Genomic DNA, 16,191 nt, shown 5'->3' on the forward strand with positions numbered 1-16,191 from the left:
GGTGAGGGGGGGGGGGGTTGAGGAGGCACTCTGCTGTTTCATCCTCAACTGGACTATTTTTATGAAATCTACTCTATTGAGTACTTTATAATTTTTACACTATAACACTGTATAACGTGCACTTTTTATTCCCAACAATGACCGTTTTTAGCAATTAGCAGTTGGTTTGAATTCACCCAAAAGAAGTTAGCGCCAAATCATAAATTAAATCACCACCCTAAAATATCCCTTTTTTGTTCCAACTCCATCATTAGTGATTGTATTGACAACTTAGTAATACTCTAATTACAATAAAAAAATACTACTGTATAAGAAGTGAAAAGGAAAAAACATGGATTTAGCAATTTTTTGCAAAGTTGAAAAAATTAACAATTTTCAACGAGCTATAACTCGCTTCCTATTGTAGATAGAAAAACATTTAGGGGATTAAAATTGTAGAGAATTTAATGCTCTTCAAAAAATAATAGAGCAAAAATATTATTGGTTTTGGAGATATCGTGAAAAAACTGAAGAAAGTACCAAAATCTCTTGGTTTTTAGACTGCCAAAAGTTATGCCTTAAGAAATTTTGGTGGGAAACGATAGATTACTCTTACTTATACCCTAATGGAACGATTAAAGCAATAAAATCAATTAACTTAATTTTTGATTGGTCGGGCCGCATTACAATGACTATTTGACTGGGCTATTATTGCCATGAGAAAGGCTGCCTGCTATGCAACACTGAATGGATTATTCGAGGCAGGGTTGTAATTTCCACCATTCATAATAATGTGGCTTGCAGTCATCTTACTTTGTTATGCACTTTTTGTAATTTCACGTCAATAAAATAAATTTGAATTTGAGTCGCTAAATTTTTCAAGCGTTTTGTCTCATGTTTTAGTCGGTCCCAGCTCCAGCTATTGATGATGGATCATGGAGACACTCCATTCAGCTGCTCTCCTTGATTTTAAAACTCCTGAGAGGCCAAAATAATACCTTCTTCCGACTACTTTTGACAGTTGGAAAAATAATTTCAGTTAGTTTCTCAAAAATAATTTCAATTATTCTTGAGAAGCTTTTTCGCTTCAATTACCTTATCTTTTGAAACAAAAAAGTTTCTAGCATGTATAATGTTTTCTGCTCGAAATTGAAGAACATAATCATCATTAAAAACATAACTATAGGTCGGATGAAAATAATCTAAACACCATTAGAAAGAAGACATTCTCCCCGTTATTTTGATATATTGTAAATTCTTACTCATTACGACACTCCATAATTCTGAGAGTAGTGATATTATTCAAAAGAAAAAATATTTTCGCAATTTTTTCAATTTCATAATGAAAAATTAAATTTTCTTTTAATCCTTCAACCTTAAGAACGTTTAAGCACTACTGTAATATCGGGGATGTTATTCTACATACAATTATTATGTGGTTAAATTAGAAATTTGAGAAGTTCGAAATTCTACACAATTTGGCAAACTCGATTGGAGGGCCAAGTCTTAACTTTTTATACATAGATACTATAAGTTTTTGCTCTAGGCTTTGTTCTGGGAATTCAATTGAAGTCCTTTTAAGGTTTTCAATCATAGTCGAATGTGTTTTTTCAATCAACCCTTGTGATGGTGTAGTGGGATATATTTCAATACCATTGATTGCTTTGAGTTTATTTAGAAATCAAAACGTTGAATTCCAACCGTTATCAGTTTGATAATTGAATACATCTTGGGATAGAAAGTACTGAGAGATAGTAGTTTTCGATTGTTTCCTTACTGTTAGCAGTTCTCAGAGTATAATAATAAGCTGAAAGTCTTTTCGAAAAGCAATTGAAAATTGTGAGATTTTTATATTATAAGTATAAATCTGTCCATTTGAATTTTTTCAAAAGGTTTTGTAGGCTGCTAGATCAAATCGTTTAAAAGTTGTCAGACGGACAACGATTTAAAAGTTATCAGACGGACAACGATTTTTGCCTTGACCTTGAATCAAAAGTAAGAACTCGCTAATTGAACGCTAGTTCAATCAATTTTCATTTCTAATCAGCTGTGGACAACGTTGGTCAACTCTTATTTGGCAACGTTGCATCTACTCTCATCGGACTATTTTCGAGTGGTCTATTTAAGTTAGTTACTAGAAATAGACAAGATTTGAGAGATGATAAACATCGGACTGTATTATATATATGTATGAGAGAAGTGAAGGGTGCTGGGATTTGCATGTTCAACTCATTGCCGGTGCATCTGAAGTCTGAAGGCACTGCACTGGGGATGCATTCACAGTGGAGACAAGAAACAACTGTTGAATATGTGCTGTAGAGGAAGCTGTGGTTTTATATAACTGTGCTAGGTCCACTGTTTACAGAACTACTAGGTTGTAATAATCTGTGGCGTATCCAGGGGGGAAGGATATGGGGATGTATCCCCCCCCGAAATGGAACCTGCATTTTTTTGTGGCTGGATCAGCCACAAAAATTAGCATCAAATTTATTTTTGTTATATTTCAAGTCGAGAAATATATGAGGGATGGGAGAATAGCACTGCAATAGCAATTATAATAATTTTATAAACTATTTTCTTATAGACAGTGAGTGGTCTAGTGCGTAAGGAGTAGATTGCAGGGGATAGAGAAACTACAGTTAGTAGGTACTTCAAAGTTAGTTAGTTCACTTTTACCATAGATTATTATAAAGATATTGAATACAGCTTAAGTGATCTAGTTGATTCTAGTTTATTCAGTTTCATGCGTATCCTTAAACAAAGCTCCAGCAGCTTTTCTTCTAGAGAGTAGGCTACCGCCACAATTTCACAGTTACGATGAACGGGCGGGCATAGTTTCTACCGTGGACAGGCCACAGGCGGGACACATCTCCCTAATATTTGCAAAATATAGGTTTTATCCCACCTCCCAAAATATGTGAGTTTGAGCACTTAAACTTTGAAAAAAATTGTTAATTTAGTTCATTATTAGTACTCATTATTAGATAACACAAGCTAGAATGCTTCAATTCCAAAATAAAATTGAAGCATTCTAGCTTCTGCTATCTAATAATGAGTACCGTAGGCCTTCTACAAAATAATTATTTTTAAAACAATATCGAATGACTAATAATATTCTAATTCATTCCACTTTTATTATTTAATCAAAAACCCATAGGATTATGACATTTTCAAGGGAAAATCTAAATAATAAGTGGCTTGCTGAACACCAACAAACATGAATTGAATGTTTGTTTTCACGTGCAAATTGCGTAATCTCCCACCAAATTGAGGGTATATTTTCAAAATTCTCCGGGGATGGGGACTCCCGGACCCCCTTTTGGTGGGGGTATTCCATACCATCCACGCCCCCCGGTGTCACCCCCAAAAGTTTGTGAATCAGAAGAACTAAAGGCAAAGCACTCAGCAGCAAACGTATGCATGCAGACAGACGAATGTTGCAATCTCTCCACAAGTGTTCAAATGTTGCAATCTCTCCGCAGGTGTTCGAATGTTGCAAGGCACACGAGCAACGAGGTCCGTCTGTCTCTGCTCACATCTGCATGCAGAAGTAGCTTGATTTTTCTGTGTCTCTCTACTGCTGTGTGCGTTTGCCTTCAACAGTTTATCCCTTATGGGGGTAAGTTGAAACCAAAATTCAAGACAATCACGTGTCAGCGCATAAAGGATAGACTGTGTGATAACCTTGAGCTTGAGTCAAAAGTCACTTACACTCGTTCAATAATTATTGTTCGTTTTTGTTGAAGTCTATGAATTGGATTTGGAAGTGGAATGAATTGGATGTTCTTTTTAGTGGAATTCTATAGGCCTATAGAATAGGCACGTTATAATGACAGTGGATAAAGATAGGAGAGAAAAACGTTTCCGATCCTCTGTCTTGTCAATGCCTTCTATAGACGGTAGTTGATGCAGGTTTATTGATGTAATATTAACGGTTCATTATTGTTTAAAATGATCAATTATATTTTATTAAGCAAGAAATTATATTTTTCAATAATTTCATGATGAATTTTCATAATTAAGATGAACTATTTTGTTAATTATTAATTTTACACTGTTAAAATACGATCTGGCAACAGAGCAAAGCGAGAAAGAGAGGCCTAGCGCTATCCGCTTTGGTGAGACAAGGATAGCAATACCATTGCTAATCAAACACTGACATTATAAAGTGGACCGCACTATAGATAGAAAGTTCCATAGTTAACTTTTCTATTGTTCTGTTCACGGCAAAATAGATTTTGAGCACTTCAATGAAATTTTGGATATCGTAGATTGACACATGATTGTACTACGACTGGACTGTTTGGCTCAATGCACATCTAGAGATCTCACTTCCAACAAAATTGGATTCAGCGTCTTCAAATTAGTAATTTTTCATCGTGGACTTGAAAATAATCAAAATTGGGGATTTAAAAAAATAGATGGCCTACTTTATTAAGCGATTCCTAAATAATTTTATAGTTGTTCATATTTGATTCAACGAAGTTCAAAGTAATTCAATAAATTGTTCAGTTCAAAGTAATAAAATAACGTTTAAATTCGTTTTGAACTGTCTATTCACATTTTGAGCAACGTTCAAATTATAGCTTTTGAATCTTTACCGAACCCTTGTCAACATAGTTTAAACCTATGCTAGTTCCATTCACACATACAAGATTGTACTACCAATGGTCTGTTCTGACTGTTGTTGTTGTTTCCTTCAAATTTATTATAGATTAATGAAATTTCACATTGTCGATGCTGAGACGACGTAATACTTGTTCGTCTGAGTAAAAGGCGAACGCACAGCAACAGCAAAAGCAGACCTATGCAGACAGATTGAGAAATAAATGAAACACCTGCTTGCAGCCTTGAGCAGACATCATGGAAACAGATGTGTGCGTTGCAAAATACCTATGGAGTATGGAGTGCAGACGTCTTTCTTCTGCTGTATACGTTCGCTAAAGGCAAGAATGTGAATTGGTACACGTTCAAAGCATAATACAGTATACTGTTTTACTGTATGCATTTACTTCTTAAAAATACTCTATACTAGATGTTATCTCTGTATGTAAGGAAGACATAACATCATGTACATAATATCCTAAAGAGAAGAAACAATGCAATGAACATTCAAAATGAGCGTGAACATGCAATGAACGAAGAATTTTTAAGGATAGCAAAAATCGGACGTCCAAAAATTGATGCCTGTAACTAGGAAACTAGCCTTATAAAGCTTCAAAAATGCTATTAAAAAGCAGATTGTAATAATTTCAATCATCCAAACATATTATGCATGCTTGCTTTCTTTGATTCATTTTTATTTTTGACAATAAGTATTTGTTAAAAATTATAAAATCAATTTATATACATTTCAATTAATTTTATAAATATTTTTTTCAGTTTCCAGTGACAAAGAAAAGTATATCCACGATCTGGAAAAAAAATGTCGAGATCTTCAAGTTCAAGTAAGTTATTTTAATATTAATATTCAGTTATGTTATAGTCTGGTCACTATTTCTGTCAGTTCCAATTTCCAATGCTTCATTTTTCAACCAACTTTATCTTTATGTTATGATTTAATTGTTAATAAAACTCAATGTTCCGTAGACGCCTACTTGTATGAGAAATGCCATTGAGTGATTTAGTCAGATTAGTGATTCATAATTAAATTAGCTATTCGTTGAGATCTTAAGATGTATTTTTTCCATGATGATTCTTTGATAATCTGTATCAGTATAGTTGAGGCCATCAACGACCCTATTTATATAACATAAAATTCTGCGCCTGCTAGACCTACTCCCGTTGGAAGGGTGACCGCTCGAGTCAACTCCTCTGAATATGATTCATCAGTTGTAAAATCGCTTCCCGGTGGTTCGAAACCCACCTAAAACTATAGGTCCAAACATCTCTCATTATCATCCGCCTCATTTCCCACGCACAAGCGTGGAGCTTATTTGGACATCACCCTCAGCAAAAAAAAAAATGTGAGAAATATGGTATGTTGTCATAGAATTTATGGTCTGGACTATTAAGTCATAACTCAGTGCTAAATACGATAATGTACTCAATTGTCGTTTTGTGAATGTCACTTTTTCGACGCGGTCAAGGAAATTTTTCAATGTTAATTTCCCTCCCTATGCAGGAAGTGTGATCACGTAGTGAACATGTCAGAAAAAAAATCTGAAAAAATTCGACAAACTACAAATTTTGCGTCTTCTGAATATGCAGATATTAGATTTTGTACAAGCACAGTTTTTTTAGACGATTTTGAAGATGGGGTCAATTCAAGGTCATAATATATATCAATGTTTATTTCCCTATGCTGTACTATTTCACAAGCACAATTTATTATTTTTATTTAAACGTGATCAAAGATGCGCGACCGCTCATGCAGGCAATATATAAATATAGAGATGCGATGATACGGTTTGATTAATTCAAATGGATGAAATACTATATCCAAGTCAAAAGTTTGATGTATTAAATCATCTTCAACCACGAATAAATTTTATACAAGCACAGTTTTCACGAAAAAAAATTCAAAGTTCAATATTAGTGATAGTAGTTCTCTGGGGAATACTTGGAGAATCAGGCATAAAAGTCAATTGCATCGCATTCCTCGTGTTATTTTCAACTAAATACAATCTAAAAAGCATATTGGATCATTCTTGAAAGATAATGAATTTTTTACAAGCACAGTTCTCACGAAACATTTTTTAAGCTCAATATTAGTGATAATTAGTCTGTGCGCAAATGTTATGAAAAAGGCACTCCGTGGTCATTTTTCGGGTCACAGCCGTGGAAGATGTATCAATTTCTTCGTTAGATCTAGGATAGTGAGAAACGCGTTGAAGATATGTCGAAATCACATTTAATCATCTCGAAAATAAGGTGGCCGCCAGGGTTTTTCTATATCGCTTCTATTTCAATAACCGTTCAAGATATTTCCCCGTTTTTTGAACAACAATATTATAAAAATCTTCTGCTACAATTTGTTCCGTAGAAAATTTCCCTCTAAAACGGAAAAACGCATATTTTATTAGTTATAACCTTTAAAAGCCCTACAAATTGTTTTTTCTTAATTTTAAAAATTTCTTTCTATTATAAATTTTTTGTGCAAGAGATACAGAGAAATGTTGAATTTATGATATTTAGATCGTTTTTTCAGGCTTTAAAACGACATATCTTCAGTGCCCTCCAAAGAAAACCCTGCATTATTTCTGGTGCGTTTTTCAATACGCATAAGGTACCAACAAGCGAGAACTATAAAATAGATTTTTTCATGACTACTTCAAGATAGAAACTAGCAAATGGTCTCAATTTCTTCGTTACAACAAGCCGAATAATATTTTATTAATGATGGAAACAACGAAAATATTCGAAGTCATTGAAAAATTCAAAATAACAATAATAATAATTTCTCTGATTGCCAATGAATTGCAACCAGAGAAGTTTATTGACAAAACGTATACATAATTATTATATTATAAATACAAGAGTTGCTAATACTTAACTTAGTCCCAATTATGATACCCCACTATAATAATATGTGTCGGGGTTAGTGAGATAGCGGTCATTATTGACAGAAATTTTTATATCGCTTGCTATACAGTTATTATGAGAGATATCAGATTGATTTTACCACAAAAGTATTTTAAATTAACCAAACTATAATTTTCGAGAAAATCGTTTAATTGGAGTATCTTTACATGATTAATCTAACTTCAAAAGCTTGTAACATACATTTTTCGGGGACAATATTTCACTTTCCACTCTGTAATAATTATTGTATTCGTAGTAGACATACACTAATATTGTCACAGTAATGTAGAATATTCCCAAAGCTTCAAATGACATCTGGCTTTTTCCACCATATTATGCCAAACCTTACAATTAGAAAACCGTGTAACTCATGACTCCGGACATACACCGATTGCGCCCTGAGCCTAGAGATTCCAAGGCAGATTCCCGTGACATCTTGAAGGTACAGACTTCAAAATGGCATTAATATCTTTGTAATGATGTATAGGAAGAGAACATCCATGATGGAAACCTAAAAATGTTTGTTATCATAATAAACAAGATGGCGGCAAAAATATGTTGATTTTCAAGAAATCGGGTGTAATTTTCTATTCATGTTGAGGATATTGGATCAATTCAGCTATCTGGGGGTTCCAAAATAATCATACTACAATATTCGAGAGATTTATCTCATTCCAACTACTAATTATGGTAAATATAACTTCAAACTCTTGAAATCTGAGTTTTTGGGGACAAAAGTTTACTTTTCACCCTCATCATCATGGAGGATGATTGAGGTCCCCTGGGCCCTGGCGGCCAACTAAAAGGTGATGTGGTGCTGCAGCTGCTCCGTTCCAGAGTCTAGGCTCTAGCGAAAAAATTAAGGATAAAAAATAGCTTTGAAATAGGAATACTCTACGTATATTTAGTCATATTTCTTGGATGCTATGTATTCGATGTATAACAGTAAAATCTGCAATTCAAAATTTAAATTTGAAAGAATCTATTTGTGCGTTTGGCCGTAACGTAAATGCGTTATAAACAAACTGGCAAATGCAGATCGGTCAAGTTGGAATGTAGACCTCACTACGCTCGGTTAGTAATCAGTAATGATGAAGAGAACATATTTTTATCACTTGAAACTACTAGAATTTGCGATAAGTCTGAAAGGCCTTCGATTGGTGAGGAGCTGGTAACCTTCCTCAACGTACCGTAGTCTGTGAGGAAAACACCATTATTAATGTAGAGGAATACATAGTATTATCAGAAAATTGAAAAATGCAACACTATACGACCGATAATAGCCGATAAAAAATAAAGACGATTTTCTGTACGATCGGTTTTGTTGAATTAACCCGACTTCATTGGTTTCCATTCTCACTGAGAACCCCACCGCTCCCCTCAACAATAATTCAATATCAAACTTTATTTATATTAGTGCATTCCCTGGACTATCACTATGGGGAAACAATAATTATTGGTTGCCAGCAAGTGTGCGTATTTACCTCATATATTGTCCATTCAAATTTCTTGATAATTTAATAATTATTGTCGACTTACCATCCACCATATAGTATAGACATTCTTGCAATTTATTTGTTTGTTATTTTTCCACCTTCATGTGCAATATTGATAACAACCGCAGCGGGTCCCAATATAGTCTGTAGTTTTTCATAAATGCACTAACGAAGTCCACCTACAATATAACAACAAACAACAATATTATGTTGATGTTCAATGGTGACAGTATGTTGTGTATCTGGGTAGTCAGCCAGAGCTCTCCACTCTCTCTCTCTCTATCCATCCATCTATCTCTCTCACACTTTCCCTATCTTTCTTCCGGTCTGCTCGCAGCTATTCAAAGTGATTCACTCCTCGGCTAACGGCATCTCCATAGAAATCCGAGTTTCCGATTCATAAAAATCCTTCAAAGAAAATTAGAATGCAAGTATTAAGGTTCAAATAAGTAATAAAGTACCTATTATTTTTTCATCCTTCGTCATTAAGTTATGAGACCAAAAAGATGACAAAATTTGGAGGCAAAAGGGTTGCCTCGTTAGTTCGTTTACTAGAAAACAATGAGAGATAATGTAAAAATGCCTCAGATAGAACTTGTAGAAAAATTTGTGAGCTTTAATTTTGTATAGGCTACGTTGATAAGTAAACGTCGAGATAATTATATGCGAAAAAAATGTTACCTTCAAACCACCTCCACCCCCTTATTTGAGGTAAGGGTGTTTGATATGAAAATGACAATTCTGAGAATTTATTTCTTGTTCTACAAAACAACAAAATCTCCAAGGTTTATTACTGACCAGTGTTTGCCGTCATTGTTCATTGAACAAGAAAAAAATGAACAAATAATATTCAATTTTCAAACCTCATTAGCAATTTGTTTATATGCTCGTATCATTAAGATTGAAAAAAAGATGCTCAACAGAATCAATATAGTTTCGAACTTTTCCTCAGAAAAGGACCTTTATACTGGACTCAAAAAGTGGACTTGATGGAGCCTATTTAAAAAGGCGAGAAGGCTAATGAATGTTCATCTCCATCATTTTAGAATCTTGAACATTTTGGCAGGTTCCAATATATGCAGTGAAACCTCGTTTATCCGAATTTGATGAGTTCAGGGTAACAGCAGCGAATTACCAGATTAACAGAAATTATATACCGATAGTACCGTACTAAAAACTTGATAAAGTCTTCAAATATTATACCCGCAAATCGCTTGCATTGCTTTTGGCTCGGCAGCAAAGATTCGGCTGACGTTGTTGCTTGTTCAACAACAATGCCTGGTGACGAAGTGAGCGACCAGCGGGTAAAACCCATGTACGGTTTACAACCCATAACGGTCGAGGGAGAACAATACAACTGCGAGATCCTTTGGCAGGTAGATTTGGCACATTTCTGATCTCTGTGCAATGAAGCGTTAGTCCGTTGTCACTAGACTGAAAGAATCCAAAAATAACTCAAAATTGAATTGATATATTTTTCCTGTGATGAATAATTAACGTCTCCTGGTCGGTCTGATACCTGAATGGATGATAGTTGCAGCTTGCAGGTTGTATGTTCATTTTTCTGACCCTCTGGAAAAAGTTGTGCGCATTCTACTTTTGGTCGGTCCGATACCTGAGGTATCGGTCCGATACCGAGGTCGGTCCGATTTCTGACCCTTTTGAGTTGTGCGCATTTGTCACGACACCAAACATGCATACTAGCTCTACTAGAATCATAGAGTTCTACCCACTATACAATCAAAGAGAATACAACTTTTCTATTTTTTCTTTGCTTCAACGCAACTAGAATCTATGTCTGTTTTGTTTTTGTTGTATTTCTCTCCTATTTCAGAATCGTTCCGCACCATGTCAGATTTTTCTTGCCTACTCTTTCCAGTACGACTCTGTTTAGTGCCACCTAGAGATTTTGCTATTTTGTTGATAAGGGATGTAACGCAAACATTTCCTTTCATTCCATTATGTGATATGGAAGTTTTTAGAGCTTTGTAAATAAATTAAAATTTTCCAAATACGTTTTCCTAGAATTACCACTAGAAACTAAACTCTTGACTTCTGTTTCATGGCTAATAAAACGTGTAAGTTATTGATGTGGTATAAGTAGATAGATCAGAGGAAATTATTTTCATGAACTTCGGGAAATTTCTACGATGAAAAATACAGCTGTCACAGGATTCCCAAATGACACATTTGAAAATCGATTCACCAATATTTATTTTCTTAAGCCGCGTTACACCGGATTGGCAACCATGTTGCGACATTTTCGCATTTTTGAGTTGCACAGCATTAAAACAACTGCAACTCGCTTTGCACCACCGTAGTTTAGACCGTTTTGCGAGTTTGGCAATCGAAATTTGGTTTCCGACCGTAGTCGGTAAAGATCAAAGCGGTTGCCACCCCGTTTGCAATGCGATTGCAGCGCTAACTTGAGTTGCATTGAGTCTGCAACTACCCGCTACCCTCCGATTTGTTGGCAATTAACTTTTGTCTAGATTATTCAACTCAGTGCATGTAAACAAATAAAGGAATCCAAAAATAACAATATTTAGTAATTTTCTTTCTTTGCTCACCTGTAGTTATCCTTCAGATTGAAAAAAAGATGCTCAACAGAATCAATATAGTTTCGAACTTTTCCTCAGAAAAGGACCTTTATACTGGACTCAAAAGTGGACTTGATGGAGCCTATTTAAAAAGGCGAGAAGGCTAATGAATGTTCATCTCCATCATTTTAGAATCTTGAACATTTTGGCAGGTTCCAATATATGCAGTGAAACCTCGTTTATCCGAATTTGATGAGTTCAGGGTAACAGCAGATAAGCGAATTACCAGATTAACAGAAATTATATACCGATAGTACCGTACTAAAAACTTGATATAAACTTCAAATATTATACCCGCAAATCGCTTGCATTGCTTTTGGCTCGGCAGCAAAGATTCGGCTGACGTTGTTGCTTGTTCAACAACAATGCCTGGTGACGAAGTGAGCGACCAGCGGGTAAAACCCATGTACGGTTTACAACCCATAACGGTCGAGGGAGAACAATACAACTGCGAGATCCTTTGGCAGGTAGATTTGGCACATTTCTGATCTCTGTGCAATGAAGCGTTAGTCCGTTGTCACTAGACTGAAAGAATCCAAAAATAACTCAAAATTGAATTGATATATTTTTCCTGTGATGAATAATTAACGTCTCCTGGTCGGTCTGATACCTGAATGGATGATAGTTGCAGCTTGCAGGTTGTATGTTCATTTTTCTGACCCTCTGGAAAAAGTTGTGCGCATTCTACTTTTGGTCGGTCCGATACCTGAGATATCGGTCCGATACCGAGGTCGGTCCGATTTCTGACCCTTTTGAGTTGTGCGCATTTGTCACGACACCAAACATGCATACTAGTTCTACTAGAATCATAGAGTTCTACCCACTATACAATCAAAGAGAATACAACTTTTCTATTTTTTCTTTGCTTCAACGCAACGTTGTTGTTGTTTTTGTTGTATGTCTGTTTTGTTTTTGTTGTATTTCTCTCCTATTTCAGAATCGTTCCGCACCATGTCAGATTTTTCTTGCCTACTCTTTCCAGTACGACTCTGTTTAGTGCCACCTACAGATTTTGCTATTTTGTTGATAAGGGATGTAACGCTAACATTTCCTTTCATTCCATTATGTGATATGGAAGTTTTTAGAGCTTTGTAAATAAAATTGAAATTTTCCAATTACGTTTTCCTAGAATTACCACTAGAAACTAAATTCTTGACTTCTGTTTCATGGCTAATAAAACGTGTAAGTTATTGATGTGGTATAAGTAGATAGATCAGAGGAAATTATTTTCATGAACTTCGGGAAATTTCTACGATGAAAAATACAGCTGTCACAGGATTCCCAAAATGACACATTTGAAAAATCGATTCACCAATATTTATTTTCTTACACTTTTAGGCTATCTGTTTAAGAGCGATGTTAGTGTGTTTTGTTTGCGATTTTTTGTGAGTTCCCATAAATATAATATTCTATGGTAAAATCTTAAGCCAAATTTGGATTCTTTTTCTTCAATATTTTCTCCTTTATCCATATCTACGTGACTATGGAGAGTCCCAAGAGATAAATAAACTAATCTAAATTTAGCAAAGAGGACTTTTTCTCACAAATATGGCTGGTCAATGTGACAATGATAATGTTTCTCTATGTTGGAAGTTCAACTTCAAATAATATCATGTCATAACGTTAGGTTTGAATCTGTGATAGAATATAACTTACTATAATTATTATTAATAAATAAATAATAATTTTTATTATTGTACTTTCATTTCGATGGAATTTGAACCTCAAGAAGCAGTTGAGAAAACGTTAGAATATGATAACTTTTATTATTGAATTTCTTATTGAATAATAATAATCAACCCTGAGAAAAGTATCACTGAAAGTACAGAATTTATAAATAATAAAGAGGTATTGAGAGTATTGTACAAAATTTATTAAATACTTGTTTGTGATTCTATTGTATTCTTATTGATGAAATATTTTGCTAAAAATCTTTTCTTTTTCAGGTTGAAAAACTAGAAAAAGAACACCAGCGTAAGAACTCTGATGTGAGTAGGAAATATTTTATGAATCAATAATTTGTTGAAAAACTCATAATAAGCAGCGACCACATAATACACATTCGTACTACATGGTCGCTCATGATAATAATTCATTTTCCGATTAAAAACTGTTCTATCAAACAAAAACTGTTTCTATGGAACAAAAGCTGTTCTATCAATATGAACAGAAAAACAACTTTAAAAAATAATATCCATGCCAGGGCAACATCAACCAGTTTGTTAAGAGCCTACTAAGTACAAAACTGGAAACTTCAAGCATTTTCAGACTTATTGACATTATTTTTTTTCAGCCTACAATGAAAAACTAAAAACATCTCACAATAAAAAGAAATAATAATGTTGCACAAACCATAAATGTTTTCTAATTCACTCCAGGAAATCATTATTATTTCTGTGGAAAATATTCGTTGATCAATAAATCGGTTTCCAATATCTTGTAGCACAGATCTAAAAGTTTACTTATTCACATCCTGTCGTGCTTTCCTTGGTTGTGTGTGTTGTTGCAAAATCATCACAATAAGTTAGTAACAGCTCCATTATTCACTCTGGTTCATTGGCTTCACTGGCACACCTGCCACTCGATAGATGCTGCTTTTCCCCTCACTTCTGGGTGTTCTTGCCATGGAACTAGGCGAGCGTTTTCTAATACAGTATTGCGCTGTTAATTCATGATATTATTCTGCTCAGTATTGCTACAAAATAATGTTTCAAAATATAATTAGATCATTTCTATGAATCATCAATATTCACTATGATCTCATGATCTCTATGGTCTCATCAATATTTCACTATAAAGCACTCACTACAAGATGAAACGAATAGTTGATGTTGATGGCATAAGTTATTTCACCTCCACACGTTGAAATGTTGAATAGAAATTCTTAATTATTATATTCAATATTGTTTGTAAATAAATTATAGATCTATAAAGGCATGCATCACCAAGCATTGAGTCTTTAAATAATAACTTATAGAGAAAATTCAATGAATGTGAAACTCAACGAACATGACATTTGTTTCATAATCATAAAATATAATATCAATTTTTCTATAAACTTATGTATTTGACATTGTAAAGATGTAATATAAATATTTAGATAGAATAAGCTTACTGAATGTATAATATCACTATTTTAGCTGTTTGGGTTTGTGTATCCTGTCTATGATATTACTGTTAAATTTAATATTTTTTTCATTTTTATACATGATTTGTTCCACAATATTGTCCTTGGTCTTGGAAATAGTGGAAATTTTTACTTTCCTTGCTCTACCTACTACCATAGGTAAGGAAAGTATTGCTTTCCAAAAAAAAATTAAGGAACCCCAATTTCATGTTTTCTTTACGTTTCAAGGTCCCCTGAGTCCAAAAAAATGATTTTTGGGTGTTGGTCTGTGTGTGTATGTCTGTTAACACGATAGCTCCATTCCTAATTAACGGATTTACTTGAGGTCCTTTACCAAGAGGATCCGGCAATAAAAAATGCATACTCTGTATAGCTATTTAGCTGGACAGCTTCTTAAAATTTCACTCATTTTTGAAAAATTGTAACTCAGTGCTTATTGAAGATGGAGAGTTCCGAATGATCTCATTTTATTACGAATTCCATAATCTAGAAAAAGGCGAGAGCGTACTTTTCTGTCCGATTACAGGATTCGGCGGAAATATCTGAAAAGTGGAAAATGGACAAAAAATACGAGGTTTCTGGGCCATTCTGTATCTAGCACAAGGAAATTTTGCATGAAAAAATAAATTGGTTGTGGACTTCTCTTATGTATCCAAAAAATACATCAAAATTTAAAAATCATAACTACAATGTAAATTGCAAGCATCAATATAATTATATAGAGACTGGACTATAGTAACTAGCCAACCACGCAAAAAGTCAGAGTTCGATACCCGACCGGGTGATTTTTTTTGAAAACTTTAAGCAATGTCCAAACTTTCAAAAACTACTTATGAGCGTTTATGAAAGATGAACAATAAAAAATAAATCACTAAACTTTCCATCAGAAAAAACTCTACCCTGATAAGCGTGAAGCGCGGAGGCTGCTACTTATTCCACGAAGGATCAGAGGGCGAAGCGCGAGTTAAAAAATGAATAAAATGTACTGCACATAAGAACTGAGAAAAAAATTATGATTTAAATAAGCAATTTGAAGGCAAAAAATCAACTAATAACAAAGTAAAATACATTGTAATAGATACTGTTGATGGTGAGATATTGTGATACCTATCCATATTGAAAACTCTAGGTTGTTGTCAAAATAACTCTTATTTTGTGATATTTTGACAACGACCTAGAGTTTTCATTACATTGCAATAATAGTAACAAGTAAGATGTAAATACAGTACTTCTATTGGATAAAATTTTAAATACAACAAAGGAGTTGCGATGCAAAGCAAGAGTAGCCTACTAACATAGGTACTAGTGAGAAATATTTGATCATGGCAAGGAAAGTAGTGTGAGTGTGAGTGTGCCACACCACAATTTTTGTTAGAGGCATTTGAAAAAAAACGTTGGTTTTTCGGACCCTCGAATAAAATCACCCTGTATGTTTTTTCTATAATAGATTATTGCTTAAATATAA

The 16,191-nt window shown here is 34.2% G+C and overlaps 1 protein-coding gene across 1 annotated transcript in view; it reads left to right on the forward strand.

Moving 5' to 3' along the window:
- LOC111054508 (thyroid receptor-interacting protein 11) overlaps positions 1 to 16,191 on the forward strand; it is a 99,530-nt gene that overhangs the window by 3,468 nt on the left and 79,871 nt on the right. Inside the window, exons 2-3 of the mRNA XM_039424265.1 lie at positions 5,362 to 5,426; positions 13,546 to 13,587. Coding sequence (XP_039280199.1) covers positions 5,362 to 5,426; positions 13,546 to 13,587 — 107 coding nt within the window. The remainder of the gene's footprint in view (positions 1 to 5,361; positions 5,427 to 13,545; positions 13,588 to 16,191) is intronic.

This window comes from Nilaparvata lugens, chromosome 3 (genome assembly GCF_014356525.2).
Source record: "Nilaparvata lugens isolate BPH chromosome 3, ASM1435652v1, whole genome shotgun sequence".
Taxonomy (NCBI): Eukaryota; Metazoa; Arthropoda; class Insecta; order Hemiptera; family Delphacidae; genus Nilaparvata; species Nilaparvata lugens.